This window comes from Pleurodeles waltl, chromosome 1_2 (assembly GCF_031143425.1).
Source record: "Pleurodeles waltl isolate 20211129_DDA chromosome 1_2, aPleWal1.hap1.20221129, whole genome shotgun sequence".
NCBI classification, from domain to species: domain Eukaryota; kingdom Metazoa; phylum Chordata; class Amphibia; order Caudata; family Salamandridae; genus Pleurodeles; species Pleurodeles waltl.
The window spans coordinates 1,231,975,863-1,232,003,705 of NC_090437.1; the positions used below are offsets into that span (position 1 = coordinate 1,231,975,863).

The window sequence follows — 27,843 nt, forward strand, 5'->3', positions numbered from 1 at the left end:
GGAAGGGAGTGCCAACCTTCGGAGGGAAGGAGACACGTGTATGGAGGACTAGTTTGCTTGGGTAAAAGAAGGTGTAAGGAGGATGCACAGAGGACCTGTAATTCACTGACCCTCCTGGCCAATGTGATGGCCACCAATAAGGCAGTTTAAATCATCAGCAGCCGAAGGGGGCAATTGTGAAAAGGTTCAAATGGTGCACACATCAGGAAAGTGGGTATACGGTTGAGGTCCCACAGAGGCATGGTGAATGTATGGGGGAAACGTGCTCCACACCTTTTAGAAACCTGGCTACAACACAGGACTTGAAAACAGAACGCTGGTCCGGCAACCGCAGAAAGACAGAGTGTGAGAAAACAGGGCTGACTGCAGAGGCCCCCTAACTTTTTGCCCCCATTTTTCACTTTTTGCTGGTGTTTTCCTGACTCTGATGGTGCCCTGGGTACTGCTAACCAGTCCCAGGGCCTGTGCTCTGTGTAAAATCAATATGCAAATTAGGTTAATTATAATTGGCTAAGTTAACCTACCTATAAGTCCCTAGTATATGGTAGGGCATGTAGGTTTAGGGACCACAGCATAGGTAGTGCACCCATAGGTGCACTGCTGAGGTGCCCAGTGTCATTTTAAAGGCAGGCCTGCCTTGCTGGCTGCTTTTAAATTAAAGTTACATGCAAATTCGACTTTGGAATTAAAAGTAGTTCCAAAGTCTTAAACTACCTTATTTTTACATATATGTCACCCCTAAGGTGTGCCCTATGTGCCCCTAGGGCTGGGTGCCATGTAAATTATAAGCAGGGACCTTATAAAAAATAGTTTTATAAGCCCTGGTGAGGTAAAAACAGCCAAATTCGTTTTTCCCTCATTGTAGTAAATGGCCTTCATAGGCTAGAATGGGGAGACTTTATTTTAATTTTTAAAGTCTCCTTAAATGATGCATACCAAGAGTTTGGTATCAAATTAATGGTTGTAATAAATCCCACAACTTCCATTTGTTGGATTTAATATAACTTGTTCAGGTAAAGAGTTTTAAACTTTACCTGAAAAGTTGCCAATTTCAGCCCTGCATTGTTTTTGCTGCTGTGCTCTGATTGGCCAGCCTCTAGCAGCCTGGCCAGGCTACCTTGATGAGGCGTGAAGTGGCCTGGCTTCACACAAAGGAATGTGCCTGTGGGAGGGAATCTCCCCTCAGCAGATGGTGAGGCAGGAAGGGGGAGGGCTGCCAAACTGGTCTTCAAAGGCAGAGAAGGACATTTGGGGCAACCAGCAACACCCCGACATCATGCAACCCCAGACAACTTGGTGCCCCCTTGATTAGATTAGGAGAGGGCAGGAGAGGGGTGTGTTTATGATTTTTAGCCACACCAGTGGGTGGGCTCAGCCAGATGTAACCTCCAAAAATCAGATTCAGCCATGATGGATTTTTGAAGGATGTTGCCTCCTGGGATTGATTTTTGCCACACTTCCCAGGAAGTGGTCATCACAGGGGGAAGGACCCTGCACCTGATTGGAGAACCAGGACCCCCCTGCTTTTCACCCAGGAGCAAGGATAAAACTGGCAGACCTGCACCCACACCTCAGTTCCCTACCACATCCAACAAGGAAGAACTACAGATGAAGAAGGACTGCCCTGCGGGACCCCTGACCTGCACCTGGAACCTGCACTCAGAAGGACTGCACCAGCTGCACACTTGGGCTTCACCACAAGAAGGACTTTGCCTGGCTTCAACTGGTTCAAGGAGGGACTCCCTGTTTGCTACAGGTGAAAAATTGCTATCCAGAGTCCCCTGCACCAACTCCTGAAGAAAGCAACCAGCTGACCACTGTCCAGTGGCCAAAAAGGAGTTTGCGCCAGGTGCATTCAGGGAGTTGTAGTCCGTACCCCCCAAGGACCATCTCAGAACTTCTGGACCCTCGGGGTGAGCTGTGGACCCCAAAAGAACCTCAAAAGGACATCTGGGAGAAGCCCCAGAAGTTTGGAGAAGTTTGGACAACTTTTGAAAAAAAGCTCCATAGAGGGACCGACCCGCCGCGGCAACTCTAGCCGGCTTGCCTCAACCGCGACCCGCCCTGATTTGCTGGTTCGTCCTGGTAAAGAAAATCTCAGAAAAAGAGACTAAGTCCGAAGGTAAAAAGTTGACCGGGACCTCCCAGCCAGCGTATCCGAGGAGGGCTCCAGGGACGTCGGATCAAGATCCAGGTTTACCCCGGTCGAAGGATTTTCACCTCGAAAAAACTACTAAGTCCGAAGGTAAAAATCTCCACCGAGGATTCCCGCATTGCGTATCCGGAGAAGGGCTCCAGGAGGTCGGATTGGACTGGCAGGTTCGTCCCGCTGAAGAAAATCTTCGAAAAAGAGACTAAGTGTGAAGATAAACTTTTAACCGAGGCCTCCCGCGGCCTGTAGCCAAGCAGGGCTCCATTGCGGTCGGCCTTAAACTTTGACTTTGCCCCGGTCGAGGTGCAACCAGATGACCCCATTGGCGCTTTTTGTTTCTAGGCGCTAAAAAAAATATTAATTCTTTAAAAATTCATATCTCCGGTTCCCCTTATCTGATTTTATTCGTTTTTGTGCTATTTTAAAGATAAAAATATAATCTATCTTTATAAATTGGTTTTGGATTTTTAAACTGTTTCCTGTGTTTTATTTAATTACTGTTTTGTGATATTTGAATGCTTTACACTCTGTCTCCTAAGTTAAGCCTTGATGCTCGTTGCCAAGCTACCAAGGGTTGAGCTGGGTTTAATTTACTGAGACCTAACTGGACCTAAGTGGAGGTTAGTGGCCTATTGCTAAGTGTAGGTACCTACCTGCCCTTACCAATAACCCATTTTCCAACACAGAGATAGCAGAACGAAACCCTTTGCCTGTGCCAATAGTACAGTCCTGTTGGGCCAATGATGGGGCAAACCAAAGAACCTTGGATAAAGGTGCAGAAAGGGATTCAAGGTTGTGGGAAGCACACCGTGACACAAATTTATCGCAAGGCGTATACCAACTTAGAGGGACACCTGGCTGTCAGAATAACATTACAGACTTCCTGAGGAAGGTTGAAAGTTGTCAACTGTCAATACTCAATCCCTATGCCTGTGGGCAGAGGGTGTGCAGGTTTGTGTGCAGAATCCTGCCACGTTGCTGAGACAGAGGATCCTCCCGAAGAGGCAGCCTAACCAGAGGATCGATGGTCATGCTCCACAACTCAGGATACCAGACTCTCGGTGCCCAATCCGGAGGCACAAGAATGAGTTGGGTCCAGTTGTTCCTGAACTCCGGGTAGGAAAGGCATACAGAAGGCTGAAGCTTCACTCGAGGCGAAAAGCATCTCCGAGCGAGAGTTGCCTTCGAGCCTCGGGTGTGCAGAACTGCTGACATTCTGCGTTCTCAAAAAACACTGCTCTCTGCAGAACCCTCTTAACCACTTTCATTATGCCAGTTAAGATATTTTACCACTTCTCAGTATCACAGATGTTGAAATGAACGGGTTGCATGGTTGGGCTAGAAATCCTTTGGTATAGAGCAAAAGTCACAGGGTAGCATCACCCTTGTGCTGGAACTGCTGCTCTTAATAAACAGGCAAGGGCATTGCCACTTTCAGGTTTTGCAAAGGGTTGGCCAGAGATTTGGCAAAGGTGGGGCCAGATAAGCAGATTGGTTCCTTAAGAATATATCCTTAGTTTAACCAAGCATGCAGTATTCCTTTGGTTCAGACACCACTTGGTCGTGATAGCTAGTGCTAGCTTGGTGGCTGGCTATAATTCTTTTTTATTCTAAATGTTTTGACAAAAACATAGCCTGATACCTCTTTTCACTATTCATTCATTATACTCATTTGCTATTGGTAGTATCTTTTCACATTCTTCCAAACCCACTATCTTGTGATATTTGTGACTACATGCTTCATCATTGATGTCAATGCACAAAAACTCTGGCTTGAATGGTCTCAGGATATACAGAGTGATATGGCCTTCACTTACGTCCCTTGGCCACAATACACAAAGTCCCAGCTTATTTACACTGTCTCAGCTCATTTACGCAAACCCATATCCAACGCATTCTGACCTCTTAGAGGGGAGGAAGGGGAATAGAGTTTGATGACGACTTCTTCAGCTACAAGGAACATGATCCTTATATCGACATGTGGTATGCCTAGGGTTTTGGCAGATTAGAGTTATAGGAAAGGATCAACATATTATTAACATAATTTAATGTCTAATGTCTCAGGAGGTGACTTACATTTTCTGTGTTCATTCTTTCTATAAGTATTCTGGCACCCTCGTCAGAATATTCATTCATGACTGGTTCATTGCATATTCCCAGCATAATTTCCTGCATATCTGACTTAAATTCCCAACTGGCAGCAGTCTGCAGTTTACAGGGGTGTTTTGACAGAGACAACAGAGATGCTAACTGACATGAAGCCAGACTATCTTTTCAAATGGGATAAGCTCTGGGTTGAGAATCCAGTTGCTGGGCTGTGACAGTAGTCATTTATCTTGTAGTCACACTCATCACTATGGTCTTGAATAGTATCTGCACCTTATTTCTAACCTGCCAGCAACAAACAAACAAGGCCTGGTTTACCCACTTAACGGTGAATAACATTCGGTTACATCATTTTTTGTTTTCTTGTTGAAATGTGCTCAACCTTATTGTGGTTGTTGGCTACCTGGCACCAAGTCGATGGCACATTGGTGTGCCCAAGAGTAAGTGTCTTGATAAAGACACCCACTGGACACACCTCTGTGAAGGAGTGTGGAGTTAACTGGTACTTCTACTGATACCAATATGTAGCTATCTCCAAGTCGGTTGCTGTTCTGCAGTTTTGTATTTTTTTCAATGTGGGCATCAATCTGTGCGTGACACGTTGATGAATAATCCCTATTTAGGAAAATACTGTTACAATTAGCACCCACAGAATTAAAAATGAATAGAATCTTATGTTTGTCAAAAGAAGACGAGAAAGGTAAAAACTGAAAAGAAATCCGAAAGGTTAAGGTCACTGTATATTCCGAGTCTTGTTAGAAAACAAAGCAATACAAGTAGAAGCAGTTTTCAGAACTTCTTTCAATATTATTAAGTATAGATTTCCCAGACAGACTCTCACAAGACAATAAGATTAGATACGAATAGGTGTACTCAGATACTGAGTGTTTCATGCAACAAATGTGTCAGACGTTGCAAATGTTTTCATAGCTTCCAATGATTTCTAAACAGAAGTTAGTTTACTAATACACAGTCTGGCTGAAAGTGCTAATCTGCTGACCTTTGAAACTAGAGTCCTGCTTTCAAAACATAGACACGGTGTTTGGGACACCGAGTAATAAAGATTAGTTTCTGGAATTAGTCCAAAGTTAGATACATAAATAAATAAATAAAAGCTACTTTACAGTGGCTCTAACACTTTCAAAATTACATCTTCCAAGATCTCTCCTCATCATACCTTGTTTTCTGTAATATCTGGGCACTGTATGAGTAAATCAAACAGGGTTTCCAAACTATTTCTGAACCCATCTTAAACCAATTGTAACAATCGAATCATTTTGATGATGCTTCGTATAAAGATAACAATTTTTATATTTCTTTCTTTTTATCATTAATGAAAAAACTTATGTCCGGTGGAAGCCATGTCCACAGTTTTTGTTTTTAACCAAAATACACGGGTTGTGCACACGCACATGGGTGTAAGGGAGCACTTTTTAATATATACATACATACATTTAGGAATACCATTTGATGATTAGCATGTGTGTTCCCTTTCTATGATACCATATCAGCTTTGAAAAAGTCAGAGGATGGATGAAACATATGTCAGCTAAATCATCTGTACCTTGTATTATTGGACCAACTGTATTCCATCTTTGATTGTATCAAGACTAAGTAAAGAAACAACTTACCTCTTTACATGAATTCTGAGGAGCAATCGAGGAACAAAACACTACTACATGGCTTAAACGGAACTTATAAGGGTGCAGTATCATAGGTTGGTGTATTTACAGGTCTAACAAGTGCTCCATCATTTATTGTTGATATAATTTGAGCAGTGGTCCCAAATTTTGGGGATCACACTGTCACAGGACCTGGTCAGTGCACTGCTATGCCTCCCTTGGCTCCACCTGGTAAGTAGAGCCCTCATCTCTCGCTCCTCTGAACTCCTGACCCCTGTCAAGAGTTCGAGGCTTTCCTCCAACCGCAGGCTTCTGCCTGCACCTCATCCCTGGTGTCTAGTGGGAGAGCTCTACTTTCCTACTAGGCTCCCCTCTGCCTCTCTCCTCCTTTTTTCTGCTTTGCTCTCTGTTCTGCTTTTACTTCGTTGTCTGTCCCTTTTTGTGCTTCTTTTGCCCTCTATTCTGCTTTCACTACTGGGTCTGTCCCTTTTTGTGCTCCTTTTGATTCGTGTTACACTCTTCCCCGTTTTTCTCTCGCTCTTCTCTTGCTCTCAATCTCTCTGCTCTCCCCCCTCTCTCTCCCCCCGTCGCTGCTGCCCCACCCCTCCTCTCTCACACTGCAGTCCCGCTGCTGCTGCCCCCACCCCCTTTTTTTGCACCGTTTTTTGCCCCTGCTCCCAGCTGTCCTCTCCCCCCACACCTCCCTACTTAATAGCGGCCGTGCAGCTGGCAGACCAAAGGCAAGCCCATATGCGCCTGGACCGCACCCAGCGCCAGAACCCCTGGCTCTCGTCCCCAACACCACTACCACGAACGTCTTCACTTCGACTACGCCACACTCCGCGCCCTCAACACCGGCTGCTCTACCACCTGCCTTCAAGCCTCCCCGCAGACCACCTGCGGACCCTTCTCCTGCTGGAACTGCACCTTCACCAGCATCCATGCCAATGACCCACCCACCAAGGTAGGACACAACCATCTCAGATGTATCCTCCTCAACACCCGCTCTGTCCACAAGCACACAGTAGAGCTATGGAATCTACTCGACTCAGCCTCCCCAGACGTCGCCTTCCTGACCGAGACCTGAATGAACCCCTCCTCAGCACCTGACATAGCCATAGCCATCCCGGACGGCTACAAGATCACCCGCAGGAACCGCTCCTACACACCAGGAGGAGGCATCACTTTCCTCCACAAAAACACCCTCAGGATCACGACCAGCACCGAAGACACCGGCAGTGCTGACGAACACCTGCACTTCCAGATCCACACTGACCCAAACACCACCCTCCAAGAGGCCCTCATCTACAGGCCCGCCACTGCCACATCACAGGCCATCTGAGAGACCTGCACTGGCTCCCAGTCAGCAAGAGAATCACCTTCAAACTCCTCACCCACGCTCACAAATTACTGCACAACACCGGACCAGAATACCTCAACAGACACCCGGACCTGGCATCTCCGCTCCGCAGACCTCGCCCTCGCAACCGTCCCACGTGTTCGCAGAACTACAACCGGCGGCAGATCATTCTCGCACTTCGCCGCAAAGACGTGGAACACTCCTCCCACCAACCTGCGTCAGATCAAAGACCTCCTTACCATCAGGAAACTTCTCAAGACCTGGCTGTTCGAGCAGTAGCAGCACATTCCCCTCCCCCCACCTCAACGCCTTGAGATGCGCTTTACAAATTCCTGATTGATTGATTGATTGGGAGCTTTCATTATCCTAATGAGGCTGCTGGATTTGGGCGGCAGTACCACCTGAATTGTGGGGAACCGAGGCCAATCCCACACCACATGACAACTGCTGGCCTAATCCGGTTAACTAGCAGCGCCTCACCTCTGCCAGAGCACGCGGATGATTGTGGCAACCGGGTCCATGACAAGAATGACTTCTCAGAGAAATCATAGTGAATCAGATCCCATCCTTTTCTCTCAGTTACAAAAAGTCTCACACATGCAAAGACAGAGGCAGAAAATGGCTCAATAGGATTTATTGAATCAGCTGTGTCTTAGACAAAATGGCATGAAATGCAATAACAAGAATGATGAAACAGGCTCAAATCAAAGTTGCGACGAGAAAACTGAAACATAGAAAAAGTCCCAGCATACTGTCACTAAGCACTCTCTATGTGCGGGTCCTACCATGCTAAGCCCCAATCCGCCCATTAGGATTCCCCCGGGAACACATCACCCCACCATTCTGGTGTGTACTTGTTGTCAAGGGAATGTTCTTCTAATAAAACAGCTGGTGTTCTAAGAAAATGTGCCCACGTCAAAATACATGTGTTTCTCATGTATGTTAGAGATGCTATGTAACACTTTGTACCGACAACCCTATCTCTACTGCATCCTTGAGGAAAGCACAGGATGAAAGAGTGTTGCACTAAAAGATGTAATGCTTTCCTAGGCGAAAGGCTAAATAGATAAAGAAAATAAAACAGCACCATGAATTTGGCAAATTCTAAAATAATAAATGAAGCAGAATAAAATGTAACCAGGCTAAAGAGCACAAGCAGCAGACCTTGTTGCTAAAATAACATACCCAGAGACATTATTAAAATGGCACTACAACACTTAGGCACATTGTGGCAACAGATATGAAATAGTGTATGAGCACCAATCATTAATGTGACAGTTCTTCAACGGTGGGGATGTGTAACACCTACACCACAGTTGCCTTTTTTTGCATATGATTGATTTCTGTGATCTAGGCTCAACCAGACACAAACAATGAAGGAAGCCAAGTGCATAATAAAGAATAATCCAGTTTGACAACATTTCCACAAGACGGTCTGAACTTTTGGCACACCTACCCAGAACCATATCTGACCAAACAGCTGCAGCAAACAAAAAAGGCTGTTTTAGCTCCATATGTCAGCCAATGGATAACCTAGTAAACAAAACAACTGGAGCAAAGAGGGCAAATTAATCTGGGAAAGCTTTTTGTATAACTAAATCCTGGCTTAGTGTAGTGGAAAATATGCACAAGCTTATTTCATCAAGCAAATGACAGAAAGTAGTATAATGTGTGATTGGAAACCTGAAACACAGGCCCTGATTTAGATACTGGCGGAGGTGCTATTCAGTCACAACTGTGGTGGATATCCCATCCACCGAAATCTAAATCCCTTAGGACATAATGGAAATTAGATTTCAGCGAATGGGATGTCTGTCACCGTTGTCACTGAGTAACCCCTGTACCAATATCTAAATCAGGCCCATAGTCTGTTAGCTAAATGAGAAAGAGGGTGCTTGATAAAGGAAACAAAGCTGGTTTTTTGAGGAGACAAAGTTAATCAAGAATGCTGAGAGAAGCTACGAGGAAGATATGATGTTGACAAGTGTCAGTGAGGATTAGATTCAAAGTCAAAGGTTGGTAAGCCCGGAGGAGTGCACTCATTTGCCTCAGGACTTGATATTCCTGCCACAGGGATACCTTACACATATACTGGGTGGGAGTTTAGTTTTGCTTTAAGAGGTAAGTGTGTGCAATCAGTTTAAACTGCTCTTCCAACCTGCAAAGGGTCACACTCATGGTGGCACAACCAGAGATGCAATCCCTGGGTGTTGGGGGGAGGGAAGAAACCTCTAACTTACACTGCCCTGTGTAACATTTACTAGAGACTTACAGGTAAGTTAGCTTAGCCAATTGGGTATGAGCCAATTCGACATACCTGTTTAAGGCTAAGGGTACAGGTACTGAGGTCTGCTTAGCAGGCCTCCGTGCACTTTCAGAGTTGAAAAACCAGCAGCATCAGTCCAAACACTTGGTGGAGATCATCAAAGAGGCATTTCCTTACAGATATTCTAAAAAATTCAACACATTTAAGCAAATGTATGTCTTTTCAGACATATTATGAATGAAGCGAGTCTTAAAAAAGCGTTATTTTTTAAATGAGTATATTCTGCACCTGTCAAAGAAGATGCTGCATTAAAAAGACTTAGGGCATTATATGTTGGGCTGGGACAAGATTAGCTAATGACTCCAAGTGATGTCACTTGAATACATGAAGTTGTGGTGGTTGCTGGAGAGGACTAATCCTCAAACCCAAATCGTTAATATGACTGTAATGTCCATTTACGTTAAGAACTATATTCCACTCTTTAAAACTGAATATCTAATGCCTTACTCTTACAGGAGGGCCATAAACATGTGTATGCTACCTCTCTGGATTAAAACTTTAAACCATCAAATGAAATGGACGCCCATGACATAGATGTGCTTTGTAGTGTAACTAATGCCCTAAGAATTCAGAACTCGACATTCTCGATGAATTACAAGTAGCTGAAGGCGTAGCTATCCTAGTGAATCAAGCCATTTGTATTATAAATACAATGCATTCACTTGGCAACTGCTTTCATGAGGCAACACTGTTCCTTTGAATACATAGTTCTTAAATAATCTAATTGTCTGAATGTTAGTGCCCACAAACTCTACCAAAGTTATGCAGAAAGCGTGCAGAGTAGACATCATCTCAAGAGCTCACATGCGATCTGCAAGCCAAGCCATAAATCTGAAAAATAATCACCTTTAAAAACGCCGAATCGCAATAGGGACGTTAGTGACACATAGGACAGCCTTCATTATGGTTTTGGTTGCCATCCGTATTAGCAATTTAAAACCAAAGTGATGACTGCATTAGAAGAGCACCAATATAATATTTTTGTGGTACGATTTATGTAGCACTCAAATGCCTTTGTTAAGTTTCTCAATACACCCTAATGTAACAGCAACGCATGAGACAGAGGAAAAATACTAAAATATGATGGACATCCCATGTAACTCTCAGTCACTCTCCTCATTTCTTGTTGAGCAGGGCTTAAAAACAGAAACAGCGGAAACAATATGATGTGTAGCTGGCTTGATCAATGCATAGAGTGGGGATGCCCTCATGGACTTTGCAGGGTCGGGTGCCCAGGTAATTAAAAACGTTTCAAAACACATTTTTTTTTTTAAATAACACTTACTTTTTCAAGAGATGCTAAAAGCAAGTTAACCTCTTCTCTTGTTGCGAGAGATGCAAAGCACCATTTTCCTCTTCCCTGCCACCCCTGACCCTACAATCAGCCAACCACCTATCTAAATGGAGAGGCATTTTTGAATTGATTGTTCTCAAGTTTGTCATCAATACATTTTGCAGTGTCTGGTCTCTCCTATAATACTGGGATGTTAATATTTCCCTGCTTCTCCATCAAGTCTAATTTGACCACAAAGAAGTGCTAGGTCTTTTCAGACACTTGAGCCCAAAGAAACATAAAAAAAGGCACCGTATTAAAAGATATAACGGAACAACTAACAGAGGTCACTTTCTAAACTTACAAAAATAAGGGAACACTTAATTTTCTTTCTCAATGTAGCAGTCATCTTGGACTGGGTCTGGAGGCACACATCCTGAAAAAAAACCACTGCAGCACTGGTTCATTTGAACATCATGGCCAGTAAAGTCATGCAAATAGTGGAAAGAATCAACTTCTTTCCATTTTAAAAACTACACAAAACTTACAGAATTAACAGAAGTAAACGGCTAGTGAGGGGAAGCATAGGTTCTATTGCTCTTGAGTAACATGGACAGTGACCGGAGTTCAAATCAGAAGTAGAATTTCATCAAAAATAATATCCTCCCAAAGGTCTCTAACTACTGTGTCTTGAGAACAAACTTTAACCTCAAGAATTCTTCATTTGGTTAAAAAAAAATAACTTAATATTTTCTACTGAGTATCGGCTAGAGCTGTCCTTAGGTAAGGCGGGGCTTTTACAAACTTACTGAACCTCTGGTCCTAATTTAAAACTGAATTTGCATATCTTCCATATTCTTCTAATAGCACACAAGTCTGGTGTATCAAAGCTTGAGCGATTTATGAAATGGCCGTCATCTGCGCTGATAATTGAGTTCTCCCCGGATAACATCTTGTAGACTGCCAGAATCATGGCACCTGAATACAGGGCCGGAGAGCCAACAATCCAAGATCTCTGGCCAGATTTGTGTATTTTGAGCACCTTAGTGTATCCGTATTTTGTCAGGTAATTGTTCAAGCCTCCCAGTGACTCATTCCTCTGCCTACCGGTGTGTTTGCCACAGTAAGTAACAACCACAGTATGGCGTGGGTGATGTAGAAAAACAGTAAGGCAAAGATGGGTTTAAAATTCAACGCCATAACTCAAGGAATGGGTGGAATTGACTCAGCAGACAATCCAGGGTCATCACGAGTGGTTGGCTGCTGCACCCATAGTTTTAAAATGTTCACCCATTAGTACCTTTTTTATTTCTCTGAAGAAATGACTTTAGCTATATTATTATTATTTATAAAGCACACAAGTTTCCCCCAGAGAGGCTGTTGGCGTTGAATATTAACTCTTGCACTACTGCAACAAAGGGAACATGGAACGAGCTGGGATAGCTTTAATATAGGGCCTGTGACTAACGATTCCAACTCACTAGCCAGTGGAAGAGAGCCCTACAGCTGCGCGTGACCTCACTACCAGACACGCAAAGGAACTTCCCGTTACTGACAATAATCAGTGGGAGGAAGTGCCCAGTGCTTAATTTGTGCTGGTTGTTTCCGGGGCCGAGCACCGGCATTTATTTTTGAGGGCCGAGGTTTATTTTTCTGCCTCAACCATTTCCTGCGAGCAAATGACACATATGGGAGAGACGGAGGAAGAGAACAACGAAAAAGCGTCACAAAAGGGAGAAAGTAGAAAGCTGCAAGAGTGAGAAGGGACAGGGAGTGGCTTTATATGGATTGAAGAGGCCCGAGATGGCTTCAGGATTACGCCGCCTCAGTATTCCGTGTTCACGCATTTAATTGCAGCAGCCGCGTGTTTAAGTGGAGGGCTTTGGGCACCGGCACCTTTTTATTTACAAATTAAGCACTGGAAGTACCCTGCTGTGTAAATTAATCGCACAGGCACTCATTGCTGCAAATCAGGAAAACAACAGGCAGAATACCAAGCTTCCAAACTTTATTACTCCTTTGTTTAAAATGGAGCACATGGGTCACACGCACGTGTACGAGCAGAAAACCGGTGGAAGCATGAATAGGTTCAGCGTTAGTCTACACACACACACTGGTTGCTCTGCTTTTAAAGCATGAAAATGGGTACTCATATACGTCAGGCATTACGCTCTATAGAAAAGAATGTCGAAGAACCTGTTCTGCGGGCCTCATATTTGTTGGAGGCTAGGTTAAAACCACGGGGTACATTCGGGAAGTTCAGCCTCTTAAAATATATTAAAGACTAGAACTCTTTATAGAGGGAAAAATAATAATTGTCTTCTCAACACTTACTGATATTATAATGTCTATAATCCCAACCGCAAAAGATAATAAGAAAATCTTAAAATGTGGTTAGGCGCTGGAAGACACACTAAGCCGTAACAAAAAAAACAAAAAAAACCTGACCCAATCGATCTAGCTATAAGAATTGGTCTGTCGCAACTACTCTGTGTACCCTTAAGTACTCTGCACAGAAGCATCCTTATAAAATGTGAAACTAAATGTTCTCTCTGTTGTGCTTACAGGTGGCACACAACCGAACAGAAAGACATAGAAACACTGAAGTACAATAAGTATATACACATATTTCTTCCACCAGTCGCATCACAGCCGCCTTCCGTAAACAAGAAAAGTACTACGGTCTTAACAAATGCCTATTGGCATTGCTCTTAACAGCGTATTTTGTATGAAATACGGAGAGGAAAGAAAATTGACAATGGTATCACATTAGCATCCTCAGAAAAAGTTGTGGTTTTTTTCCGTGGGCAGCGAGAGATGTGCGCCGTAACTTCAAAACATATACTCAATGAACAAAATCAGCTATGAAAGTTCCCTTAACGAAGTCCAGTGCCGAGTTTGACTCAAGGGCGATCTTCCTGTTAAATGTCTGTGGCCCTTCATCCAGGACAAGCAGAAACAAGCAACAGAAACGCCAAAAGGTCTGGCGTTGTCTGACATAGTTTTTGTAAAACATTTTTTTAGGGGAGCTAACAGGCGCTCCCCAATTAAAAAAAAAATGTCTAAAAGCAAAAATACTTCTGGCCTCAAAAAGCATACATTGACATAATAGTCCCTGGCACTAAATGGAACTATTTTGCGTGTGTATGTGCAACTTGACAAAAGGCAGAACACAGTCACCCACAATGAAGCTATCCAACGGCTGCCCGCTAATGTAAAACGGCTTAAGAAAAATGCAAATGACACAAGAGCAGACCAATAGTTGAAGAGGGCTGGGTGAAAGCACCTGTAAGTATTTAATATATATATATTCACTTAAACAGATGTTACAGGAACATTGTAGTTAGGCTCACATTTTAAACGTACAAAACCAGAGAAATTCACCAGTTACAAGTTATCTCAAGTAACTATAACTCGTGCCCTAAGATAACTATAACTCACGCACTTGCCACACAGTTTTTTCATAAAAAATTGAACTGCAAATATTACAGTGATATTATCAATGATGTTTATCACAGATGTCATGAGTGTAGTAATTTGTGGGGTATTTAGCCGTGCATGACAAGTGCGCAAGTTACTGTTACTTGAGATAACCAACTATAAAGGTTGAATTTCTATGGTTTTGTACTTTTAAAATGTGAACCTAACTACAACGTTCCTGTAACCTTTGTTTTTTTCAGGGATTTTTTTTTTTTTAACGTATATTAATTTTCGTTACTACACATTAATTCAACCACAGCTGCGCATGGCCGGAGGCCGGCCACCTATAATCACCCAACATTGTAGCATCCACGGCCTTCGTCCGTGCGTGGCAGGGGCTGCCCATAAGGCCTGACCTGCACACTGTGCACGGTCCTTTGACTGTGCGCAGCAGGAGTTGACTGCAGCCTGTCTCTCCGAGTGTGAGAATAGGTATAAGAGGGTGTATCTCGGGAGGAGAGGAACTGTAAGAGTCTATCTGGGTGTGAGTAAGTGAATTAGTGGGTGTGTCAGTGTCTGCGCAAGTCTGTGAGTTGGTGCATGAGGTCAGTGGGTCTGTGAGTGGGTGCGTGAGGTCTGAGTGAGTCTGTGAGTGGCTGCGTAAGGGGCTAAGTGGGTGTGTGAGTGGGAGAAAGATTGAAAGAGAAAAAGAGTGAGCGGGAGAGTTTTTTTAGGCTTTGATGGATGATATATTTAGAATGAGATATTTCTGCACAAGTTGAAAAGAAAAATGTATTTGTCAATTAAAAAGAATAAGATCACCTTTCAATATGAGCCTTAAACATTTTCACTTGGAAAAAAAATAAAGGGGGGAAATGACCAGGGATGCATTTGGACTTGAAACCTCAGCTCTCTGTGTGAAGGTCTGTGACCGTCACCCTTGAGCTATGAGGGGAGATTCAAGGCCTCCCCCACGGACCCACTCAATTTTTATTTTTTTTCAAAAATTGTTGCCCTTTACGGGCTATCTGGGAGTGTGGGAGGAGCCTCAAGGCCTCCCTCGCGGTCCCACTGCTATAGCAAGCAGGCAGCTTTTAACAGCAGCTCCCTAGTTGCTGGAGCAATGTTTTCATCTTTCTTCCCTGCACGCATATCTGCGTGCAGAGACGACAGATGAAAACTCCACTTTCTGACAGCGAGAACTGTTTGACGGGTACCACTGTCAGAAAGTGCAGTGTTTGCTGTAACTTGACTGCAGCTGTCAAAGCTGTAGCTAAACCAGAGCAAACAGCTACATCCCGGGGGTGGGCACCCATCGGGACATAGTATGAGCTGCCCTTAGTGGGTGGCAGTCCACAGGGCAATCAGTGACTCCTCCAGGGGCACTGTGCAGCCCCACGCAACAACAAACAGACCCCCTATGATTATTTTTAATATAGCCCTGGGAGGTGGTGGTCCCTGGGAGGGGGGTGGGGGGGGACACAGCCACCCGCACACAATATTATGGATGCCCTGGGGAGTTGGTGGTCCCCAGGGCTGCCAGATTGCCCGCATTAATTCTGATTAAAGCTACGGGAAGGTGGTGGTCTCCGAGACTGCAGTGGGGCTGGGTAGAACAGGTATCAGAGTCTTTTATTCTTCAATTGTGACCCCTCATCTTTGCCAATATCACTTGAGCGCCAGTTTGAAAACATACATTTTGAAGAATGTCCTATACTTCACACAATTATGTCTAGCTCTCATGCTAGGCTTAGAGCATTCAGGAGTTTTTTCCAAGTTGCACCAGTGATCTATTCTACCTCAGTGTTTCATCCTCTTGTAGATTTAATAGTTGAGTAGATGTGATAAGTTAGAAGAAAAGTCATAGCAAGGTATCAGTTTCTACAGTTATGCAAGTCCTTTGCCCCATTAAGGTTTGTTGAGTGTGAAAATTACCTTGAATTTAATTATGACCCACTGGAAGCTACCGGAGTGCAATTAGGGTGTGTTCTATGTGATCCTGCTTATGGTGGATAAATCCCAAAGGGCTAAGGCTATTCTCCCTAATGAGGACCCCTTGATGGATATTTGGGGCACTTCGCACTAAAGCCTTTATAACTTTTTTTTGCACAAAATATAGCCAGGCTAATTCTGCATCCCTTAGTCCCATTAGATAGAAACAAAAAAGACAATGGCGACACCTACTGGCCATGGCTTGAAAGAAGACAGAAGACAGAAACGGCATGCAGGACAGAAAACAGAAGACAGGGGGGGAGACAGAAGATGGGAGCGAAGACAGAAGACGGCATGCGGTAAAGAAGAACGCGAAGAGAGAAGATTGCATGTAGTAAAGAAGACACCGAAGACGGCATGCAGGAATGAAGCAAGAAGACAGCGAAGACAGAAGACGGCATGCAGTAAAGGAGAAGGAAGAAACTGAAGACAGAAGATGGCATGCAGAAAAAAAAAAAAGATGGACAGTACTGAAGCCAGAAGACGGCATGCAGTAAAGAAGAAAGAAGACACCAAAGACATTAGACGGCGAGCAGAAAGAAAAAAAGAAGACAGACGACAACGAAGAAAGAAGACAGAAGAAGACATCAAAGAAATAAGACGTCAGCAAAGTAAGAAGACGGCATGCAGGAAGAAAAAGAAGACTGCAACGAAAAAAGAAGACGGCATTGAAGAAAGAAGACATCAGAGAAGAAAGAAGGCGGCACACAGGAAGAAAAAAAAAAGTACCTTCAGCGTCGCAGCCAGCAGGAAGGACACTGGCTAGTGTCCAATAGGAAGTGAATGGAAGGAGTACTGGGTCCACAGCCACCTCAACAGCAAGATGTGTGAAGAAGACGATGACAGGAAGTGACGTGAAGACGATGTGCTGACCAATCCGAAGCTCGTAAATCAGAGCGACTTTGGAGTAAGTCAGTAGTAAGTGCAAGAAATTAAGAAGCTGGTTCCAAGCCCCTTTTAATAACAAAAGATTTTGCAAGCATCTGCACATGCGCACGTGCAGGCAAAACCTAAAAAAGTAGCAAAATGTAATTTTCTTTTTCTAAAAATGGGAAAAAGTGCTGTGGAAAAAAGGGATGGTTTTTTTTCTTCTAAAAATAGCATCCATATAAGGTATGTTGTACTAAAACTGCTCTTTTCTCAGCTTCCCGGAACAGGCAGTTAAAAAAAAAGAAAGAAAAAAACAACGTTGCTTTTCCAATTTTCTACATGTGGTCAAAACTTCCTGTTTATCTGCGGCACTAACTGCTTTTATCATGGGTAAAACAGAAACCTATATTCCTGAATAGTAGAAAAACATTCTTACTTCAGTAAGGGGTCATTGGTATGGATTAACCTGATTTTCATCATCCTGATGATGAAAGTAAACAGAAAAAAACAGAAATATATGGCAGCAAGTTAATCTGAATGTATTGCACTGAAAGCAGATTTACAAATGTAATACACTGTTCTGCCTGTCAAAAACATATGGTAACTGAGATATATAATGTTTACTGTTTGTCCATAAAAATGTAATACACAAGACCAACAGATGAGCTTCAGCATATTATGAATACTTTTAAATTGTGTTTCTATTAGGTAAACGCTAATGTTAAAGTGAGATGAAGAACATCTTTGCCTTTTTGAAATATACACAAGTATCTGAGTTTAGCATTAGTGGTTACTAATACTACTCTGAATTTGGGGTTATCCATAAGATCAGGTAATTCTGAGGGAGCCTGATAAAATCTGTTCCTTTGTGTATGCTGACTTACATTTAGAACTCAAAACATGCTCAAAAATTCAATAGGTAATAACAAATGTCCTACTAATTTGCATTTCCACGCTTCGCCTATAAACATAAATATTCTACTTGGTGTTGGTCTATCATCTCAATCAATCAATCAATCAAAAAAGTTATAGCGCGCGCTACTCACCCGTGAGGGTCACAAGGCGCTGGGGGATCAAGGAGGGGGGAGGGCAGGGAGGGTCACTGATCGAACAACCATGTCTTGAGGTTCTTTCTGAAGAGCAGGAGGTCTTTGGTTTTGCAAAGGTTGGTGGGGAGAGAGTTCCAGGTTTTGGGGGCGAGGTAGGAGAAGGACCTGCCTCCTGTGGTGGTGCGTTGGATGCGGGGGACTGTGGCTAGGGCGAGGTCGGCTGATCAGAGGTTGCGTGTGGAAGTTCACTCTTTCGTTGAGGTAGGTTGGGCCGGTGTTGTGGAGGGATTTGTGAGCGTGGATGAGGATCTTGAATGTGATTCTTTTGTCTATGGGGAGCCAGTGAAGGGATTTGAGGTGTGGTGAGATTCGTTCGTGGTAGCGGAGGCCAAGGACGAAGCGTGCAGCTGTGTTCTGGATTCTCTGGAGTTAGCGTTTGAGTTTGAGTGTGGTGCCAGCGTAAAGGGCGTTACCGTAGTCTAGTTTGCTGCTGATGAGTGCATGGGTGACTGTCTTCCTGGTCTCTGGGGGAATCCATTTGAAGGATTTTTTGTAGAGTGCGGAGTGTGTGGAAGCAGGAGGAGGTTAGGGCATTGATTTGCTGTGTCATGGAGAGGGAGGGGTCCAGGATGATGCAGAGGTTGCGTGCGTGGTTTCCGGGGCCTAGGGCGGTGGGCCACCAGGAGTCGTCCCATGTGGTTTTGTTGGGGCCGAAGATGATGATCTCGGTTTTGTTGGAGTTAAGCTTGAGGTAGTAAGTAGTTATCCAGTTGGCGGTGTCGAGAAGAGCAGTGTGTAGGTTGGTTTTGGCGGTGGTGGGGTTGCAGGTGAGGGAGAGGATGAGTTGGGTGTCATCTGCATAGGAGAGGATAGTGATACCGTGTGCTCGGAGGATGTTGGCTAGGGGGATCATGTAGATGTTGAAGAGTGTGGGGCTGAGGGAGGACCCTTGGGGGACTCCACAGATGATCTTGGTAGTGGTGGAGTGGAAAGGTGGAAGGCGGACTCTCTGGGTCCGGGTGGTGAGGAAGGAGGTGAGCCAGTCTAAGGCTTTGTGGCGAATTCCTATGTTGTGGAGGCGTGTGCGGAGTGTGTGGTGGCAGACGGTGTCAAAGGCTGCGGAGAGGTCTAGGAGGATGAGTGCGACGGTCTGCCTTTGTCGACTTTGGTCCTGATGTCGTCAGTGCATGCGATGAGGCCGGTTTCCATGCTGTGGTTCTTGCGGAACCCGGATTGTGAGGGATCAAGAGTGTTGTTTGCTTCAAGGAAGTGGGATAGGCGGGCGTTGACTAGTTTCTCGGCAACCTTGGCGGGGAAAGGGAGGAGGGAGATGGGGAGATAATTGGAGAGGATCTCCGGGTCGGCTTTTTTTTTTTTTTTTAGGAGAGCAGTGATTTCCGCATGCTTCCAGGGGTCTGGGTAGGTGGCGGAGTCGAAAGAGGAATTGATTATGTTGCGGAGTATGGGGGCGATGGTTGGGCTGGCTTTGTTGTAGATGCGATATGGACAGGGGTCAGCGGGGGATCCGGCGTGGATGGAGTTCATGTTTTTTTTGGTTTCTTCGTGTGTGGTGGGGGCCCAGGTGGTGTGTGTGGTGGGGGCCCAGGTGGTGTGTGTGGTGGGGGGGTCATGAGTGGGGGGTTGGGTGAGTGATGGGTGTGTGCGGTGGGGGTGTGTGTGGTATGAAGCTGTTGTGGATGTCCAGGATTTTGTGGTGGAAGTGGTTGGAGAGGGCGTCACATAGGGGCTGTGTGTGTGAGAGGTCTATGATGCTGGCTTTGGGTTTGGCAAGTTCATTAATGATGGTGAAGAGTTCTTTGCTGTTTTGAGAGTTGTTGTCAAGGCGTGTCCTGTAGTGATCTCTTTTGGCGGTGCGTATGAGTTGGTGATGGGTGCGAATGGTGGTTTTGAGGGTGGAGAAGTTGGTTGTGGATGGTTCTAGTCGCCATATTTTCTCCGCTTGGCGGCATTTGCGCTTGGAGTGAACCATGGGGCGTTCTTGATGTTGCGGCTGGCGATGTGTTTTCTGAGGGGGTCTAGTGTGTCTGCGCAGGTGGTGATCCATTTGGAGAGGTCGTATGCTCCTGTGTTGGGGTCGTTGGCGTGGGGGGCGGTTGTGAGCCTGTTGGGAGTTTAGTCGTTCTGTGGGGATCTTGTCCCACATACGGTAGGGTGTGGTGTGTTGATGGTGGTGTGTGGGGGGTTTGGTGAAGAAGTGGACGCAGTGGTGGTCAGTCCAGAGGAGTTCGGTGGTGTGGGTGTAGTCCATGTGTTGGCTTAATGTGAAAATTGCGTTGAGCGTGTGTCCTGCTGAGTGGGTGGGTGCGGTGACCAGTTGTTTGAGTTCGAGGTTGGTGAGGTTGTCTAAGAGGAAGGTAGAGTTGTGGTCTTGTAGGTTTTCCAAGTTAAAGTTGAAATCACCAAGGAGGATGTAGTCTGTGGAGGAAAGGGCGTGCGAGCTGATGGTGTCAGCGATGGTGTCGCAGAAGGTGGGGTGTGGTCCTGGTGGTCTGTAGATTAATGTACCTCTGAGGGTGGAGTTGTTGTTAATGTGGATCAGGAAGTGCATTTGTTCTGTGTTGTCGATAGTGTCTCGGGAGCTGGTGGTGACTTTTATGGTGTCCCTGTGTAGGATGGCGATGCCACCACCTGGCCTGTTGAGGCGGTCTTTGCGTTGGAGTTTGTATCCCTTGGGGGTGGCGATGGTCATCTGCAACAGGAAAGGCTCCAAAATGTAAAGGGGAAACATCTACATTTTCCTTTGAAATTCAATCATTCTCTAGATGTTGGCTGCTGAGATATTTGGGGCAAGGAGTGGCCAGCTCTTAGAGAAACCTACCAACCCCCAGGCATTCCGGAAAACTAGACACCCAGGCAAGTCCAGGGCATTGGGGCCTGCATGGAACCCACTACATTTTCTTACCCAGAATGACCTATAAATGTCAAAGTATGGGTGAAAAAACTCAATTGCTTCCTACTTGTGTGACATTAACTCAGGAACTTGCAGCCAACAAGAAGAATTGTACTTATGCATTCTCACAAATATCCAGATGAAAATGGTATGGTATCCCATATATTTTACTGAAGGGCCTATTACCCACCAGGCACCTGTTGATACATGGACCGTGTCATGTCAGAGTTGTGTCAATGAGGCCTTTACACAGTTATAGTCTTCATCCATTCATTTCATGCCTCTAAAGGCCATCCACATATGTGGGGTACAATGTTTTTAATGGAAACTTGTGGGAATGCTGCATATTAAGACTTTTGTCATTAGCTGGAAGGGCCAGTGATTTCTGTTATGTTAATCTAAGGTAGTTTTGATTTTATTGGACCATACTCCGAAATTTGCAGGTAACTGTGGGTAAGAAATTGTGCAGGGATCCATGCAAGCCAACAATGCCCTGTATTCCCCCACTTCTTTAGTTGTCAGAAATGGCCAGGTGTTGTATGGCTCCCTGGGTGCTAGCCGATCCAGTGTCAAAGTTCTGGAGATGATCCCCCCCTGGCAAATTTGTTTTTAAACAAAGGTTTGACATTCACAGAAAAATGCAAGCTAAACAGTACTGGTTTCCCCCGTTTCTTTAGTTTTCATAAATGCAATGGGATAGTAGGATTCATTGGGCGAAGGCCAACCCGGAGCCTGAAAATTGAAACCAATCCAAAAGCAAGAGAATGAAGGGAAAGATCGATCAATATCCAGAAAGATTTGTTTGCAAGGTCGGAGAGTGAGTGACACAAAGGAAATGAAGATGTTTATGTAAACGCGATAAATTAGACAATAAGAGTCAAAGGAATACATAATGGGAGAGAGGGCTGTGGAACTGGGCACGAAGGCTAAAGAATGCAGAGTTGCATCTTGAGAACACTCAAAGAAAGCAGGATGAGTGAAAATTGACACAGGACCACGAAACTAAAAATGAAAACTAACAGAGATGTTAAGAGAACCACTGGATAGCCATTCATGCAATGCAGTATGATGCATGAGTAGTAAGTGAGACTGAGTGAATGACACACATGTAACTCTCATTTCTAATTGGATAACAATGATAGCAGGACACGTATGTGTTGTTATCAAGTGATGAAACTAGAAACAGGAGGAAAATGATGTCTTGAAGGCACAGAGGGTACTGAATCCAGAGTGTGTGTGTGTAAGGAAATGGCTCCCTGTTGCAATTACCCCCCACTTTTTGCCTGATACTGATGCTGACTTGACTGAGAAGTGTGCTGGGACCCTGCTAACCAGGCCCCATCACCAGTGTTCTTTCACCTAAAATGTACCATTGTCTCCACAATTGGCACAACCCTGGCACCCAGGTAAGTCCCTTGTAACTGGTACCCCTGGTACCAAGGGCCCTGATGCCATGGAAGGTCTCTAAGGGCTGCAGCATGTCGTATGCCACCCTAGGGACCCCTCACTCAGCACAGACACACTGCTTGCCAGCTTGTGTGTGCTGGTGGGGAGAAAATGACTAAGTCGACATGGCACGCCCCTCAGGGTGCCATGCCAACCTCACCCTGCCTGTGGCATAGGTAAGTCACCCCTCTAGCAGGCCTTACAGCCCTAAGGCAGGGTGCACTATACCACAGGTGAGGGCATAGGTGCATGAGCACTATGCCCCTACATTGTCTAAGCAAAACCTTAGACATTGTAAGTGCAGGGTAGCCATAAGAGTATATGGTCTGGGAGTCTGTCAAAAACGAACTCCACAGCTCCATAATGGCTACACTGAATACTGGGAAGTTTGGTATCAAACTTCTCAGAAAAATAAACCCACACTGATGCCAGTGTTGGATTTATTAAAAAATGCACACAGAGGGCATCTTAAAGATGCCCCCGGTATTTTACCCAATTGTTCAGTGCAGGACTGACTGGTCTGTGCCAGCCTGCTGCTGAGAGACAAGTTTCTGACCCCATGTGGTGAGGGCCTTTGTGCTCTCTGAGGACAGAAACAAAAGCCTGCTCTGGGTGGAGGTGCTTCACACCTCCCCCTGCAGGAACTGTAACACCTAGCAGTGAGCCTCAAAGGCTCAGGCTTCGTGTTACAATGCCCCAGAGCACTCCAGCTAGTGGAGATGCCCGCCCCCTGGACCCAGCCCCCACTTTTGGTGGCAAGTCCAGGGGAGATAATGAGAAAAACAAGGAGGAGTCACCCACCAGTCAGGACAGCCCCTAAGGTGTCCTGAGCTGAGGTGACCCCTGCCTTTAGAAATCCTCCATCTTGATTTTGGAGGATTCCCCCAATAGGAATAGGGATGTGCCCCCTCCCCTCAGGGAGGAGGCACAAAGAGGGTGTAGCCACCCTCAAGGACAGTAGCCATTGGCTACTGCCCTCCCAGACCTAAACACACCCCTAAAGTCAGTATTTAGGGGCACCCCAGAACCTAGGAAACTAGATTCCTGAAACCTAAGACGGAGAAGGACTGCTGAGCTGAAAAACCTGCAGAGAAGACGGAGACACCAACTGCTTTGGCCCCAGCTCTACCGGCCTGTCTCCCCACTTCAAGAAAAACTGCAACAGCAACGCGTTCCACAGGGTCCAGCAACCTCTGAAGCCTCAGAGGACTACCCTGCATCTAAAAGGACCAAGAACTACAGAGGACAGCAGCTCTGCTCCAAAGAAGAAACATCTTTGCAACAAAGAAGCAACTTTGAAAGAACACACGTTTCCCGCCGGAAGCGTGAGACTTTGCACTCTGCACCAGACGCCCCAGGCTCGACTTGTGGAGAACCAACACTACAGGGAGGACTCCCCGGCGACTGCGAGCCCGTGAGTAGCCAGAGTTGACCCCCCTGAGCCCCCACAGCGACGCCTGCAGAGGGAATCCAGAGGATCCCCCTGACCGTGACTGCCTGCTTCTAAGAACCCGACGCCTGGTAAGGACACTGCACCCGCAGCCCCCAGGACCAGAAGGATCCGACCTCCAATGCAGGAGCGACCCCCAGGTGTCCCTCTCCCTTGCCCAGGTGGTGGCTACCCCGAGGAGCCCCCCCACTTGCCTGCATCGCTGAAGAGACCCCTAGGTCTCCCATTAAACTACATTGCAAACCCGACGCCTGTTTGCACACTGCACCCGGCTGCCGCCATGCCGCTGAGGGTGTACTTTTTGTGCTGACTTGTGTCCCCCCCGGTGCCCTACAAAACCCCCCTGGTCTGCCCTCCGAAGAAGCGTGTACTTACCTGCTGGCAGACTGGAACCGGGGCACCCCCTTCTCCATTGAAGCCTATGTGTTTTGGGCACCACTTTGACCTCTGCACCTGACCGGCCCTGAGCTGCTGGTGTGGTAACTTTGGGGTTGCCCTGAACCCCCAACGGTGGGCTACCTTGGACCCAACTTTGAACCCTGTAGGTGGTTTACTTACCTGCAAAACTAACAAACACTTACCTCTCCCAGGAACTGTTGAAAATTGCAGTGTCCAGTTTTAAAATAGCTTATTGCCATTTGTGTGAAAACTGTATATGCTATTTTGCTAATTCAAAGTTCCTAAAGTTCCTAAGTGAAATACCTTTCATTTAAAGCATTGTTTGTAAATCTTGAACCTGTGGTTCTTAAAATAAACTAAGAAAATATATTTTTCAAATACAAATGCTTAACACTACCCTCTGATAAGCCTACTGCTCGACCACACTACCACAAAATAGAGCATTAGAATTATCTATTTTTGCCACTATCTTACCTCTAATGGGAATCCTTGGACTCTGTGCATGCTATTTCTTACTTTGAAATAGAACATACAGAGCCAACTTCCTACAGTGTGTGACTAGAAGTAATAAAAATGTCTCTCAATTGTTCTCGAATTTGAGGATAAGACCAGTTAGGAGAAGGAAAGATAGTTGAAGTAAAAAGGGGGTTGGCTGTATTCCCTTGCATAAGTGTATGTGGGGATAGAGGTTAACCATTCTCAAAAAAGAGGTAAGGACACAGGTGCTGCATAACCTTCTGATTACATACAGTGCCCAAAAATGCTGTACTGAAGCATATTTACAAAACCAAATGGTAGTACTGCAAGATTTCACTGAGTGTGGACTTTAAGGTATTTCATTTTCTTTACTTTGCCTCTTTTAGTCTATGATAGTCACCTCATTTCCTCTGTACCGCTTGTTTCATCTTGGGATACAAAATCTACTACTACAAACAAGCCTTCAACAAAGCCAATCGGCCAGCTGCTTTTTCCTAGTCTCCATTCTTGTAAGATGAATCTTCAACCACTCTGCCTGAAAAGTGAGGGGAAGTTATTTACATATAGCAGGATTATTGTCAGATTTTCATTATGATCACCAACTATTTACTTATGCACTCTTATAGAGCAGCCTCTACCCAATCAGTGCATTGTACATACAACGGATTGAAGGTGATTTCCTTGAAGAATGCATGACTACAGGGAGGTCCCCCTCAATCCTAGGACCAGCTAAATTAACCTTCACGAAAATAGAGTACAAAAACATTTAGAATCCGGTCTGAGAGCCTTACTCCTCATTCTATTACATTATATGAATGAATACCAGACAGGGATTATAGGAGCCCTGAAGAACGAAGATGATCCGTTAGGGTATATAATTTGGACAAAACATACTGGCTAGGGATTATGGATGGATAAACCAATGACCTTCATCATACATCAGATTCAAGACCTTTTCATTATATCTAGATTAGCCACTAAATAAAAGGTGTATCCTTAGTATATACCCCGAGATATATTTATAATACACCTAGATCCCTGCTTTTCTTCAGTCACAATTTATTTGGAACTCCCGGGCTGGTTGTGTCAGTGCAAAATGGTGTTCACCTACCTTGTTGTGGAGAGATCATCAAAGATGAAGCATGCCACAATAAACTGTGGATTAGGTGACCTCTCCAAATATTTTAGGTTACCTGCACAGATCAAGAGGAAATGCAAGAGGAGAGTCCCCTTCTTATCGGACCTATGCACTTGTGTGCATTATTAGTATCTAGGAAGGGTGTGCTCTCCTCTGTACTCCTTAAGTGTACCCATGAAGTTCATTAATGTCAATCATACACAGATTAGAAAAACAACTGTGAAAAACAATGATGGTGATGTTCAATGTTGCAATCACTTTTCTAACAAATATGAGAACTGAAATATCTCAGCTACTATGTGTCAAGAAGGCAATGGCAACCATTTAGAATGAATGTTAGAAAAGCCAAACCAACTAGTGCTAACTGTAGGCCGGGAGAAGAAATAAAATTCTAAATAAACTAGAAACAAGGTGACAAATCCAAACTACATCCACACCGGAAAACACTTCTGACAAACAAATATTAAACTAGATTTTATTTGTTGGATTTTGGAGCAGATGAAACAGACTTCTAAGATGGTCTTTAAATTTAGATTTGTTTGTTTAATGTTTTGCCAGAGGAAATATGAACTGAAAGTAGTTTATATGGGTTTAGATAACCTAAGAACAACCTCACAATTACCAGAAATACACATATAGAATATTCCAGGGTGCTGTATTTACCATGACTCAAGACTTTACTAGCTAGTAATCTGCACAAGCTATATGTGTAGTGTATTTCTGTAGCACCATTTTCTAAATTTTCAAAACACAAAGCTGATGTGATAAACCTAGAGAGAGAAGAACACGAGTTTGGCTGTGGAGACCATCTCAACAATGAGTACATAGACAATAACAAATAGAGCTAAGTACTCACCTGAACTAGCCATATCCCATCTTTGGTGTCTTCCACCAGCTCATAAAAGTGCATTTCTCCACTGAAATTTGTGCTAGAAACCGACTCGGAGGCCTCCTCTTCATTAAGTGCAGAATAGAGCTCTCCCTCCATAAGGTCTCCTGAAATGGAATCAAGGAAACAATGACGTGTGGTCATACAAGCGGACCTCGAAGAAACGGTTGTTTCACTTATCTAGGTACAATCCTATTCTAACAGTAGTAACACCTTTCTGGCCATGTGCCTATACAAATGTCTGGAGAAGCTTTTACCTTTAGCTAGCCACTGTGCTTTGATGAACTGATCCCCTGTGTACATAATAAAGTTGATTAGGTTTCTTCTGCCACCTTGCAAGCAATCTAGTGAAGGCCCAAAGCCACATTCTAAAGCCTAGAGTGATTCCACCTTGCAGTTTCTCACGGATTTACACTGCTCGCTACATCAAAACAGTGCCATCAAGACCTTCACCACTGCTGCATCTTACAACATTCAACATGGAATCTGCCAAAATCACACCTGCTCAGTGCAGATCACGGTTATTAAGATTTAACTGGGAGCTTACTGTGGAGACTCAAACTGGCACGGCCACATGGATGCAACAAACATGTCAGGGCTCCTAACTTTTATAAAGTGCTAAGAGTTTCAACAGGGGTCTAGTCACAGGGTTGCCCTCTCAAGTGAAATTTTGATTGCTGGGACAGTCAGGCACAGTGCATATTAGGGCAAATGTGTAGGGACATTCAGTGCATTCTCAGGCACATTAACACTTCAAGCTTGCTGATTTAATGTAAAAAATGTTCCTGATGGTGCCTCCCAAAGCCCTGGTCCACATCACTTTGACGGCACTTGCAGGAGCATTTTGCAAATTACATTAACAAGTGCATCAGGGAGGACAGGGAATAAATACAGCATGCACATTCATTTTGATAAGCCTGCCTGCAACGTTTGTGGTTCCTTCTTAGGACTTACCCTTATGCA

The 27,843-nt window shown here is 44.8% G+C and overlaps 1 protein-coding gene across 2 annotated transcripts in view; it reads right to left on the reverse strand.

Annotated features, from left to right (window-relative positions):
* The window catches only part of LOC138250038 (charged multivesicular body protein 3), a 331,776-nt gene that overhangs the window by 270,837 nt on the left and 33,096 nt on the right, over window positions 1–27,843 (reverse strand). For both annotated transcript variants that reach the window (XM_069204420.1, XM_069204403.1), the window contains exon 2: window positions 26,848–26,987. In XM_069204420.1, coding sequence (XP_069060521.1) covers window positions 26,848–26,987 — 140 coding nt within the window. The remainder of the gene's footprint in view (window positions 1–26,847; window positions 26,988–27,843) is intronic.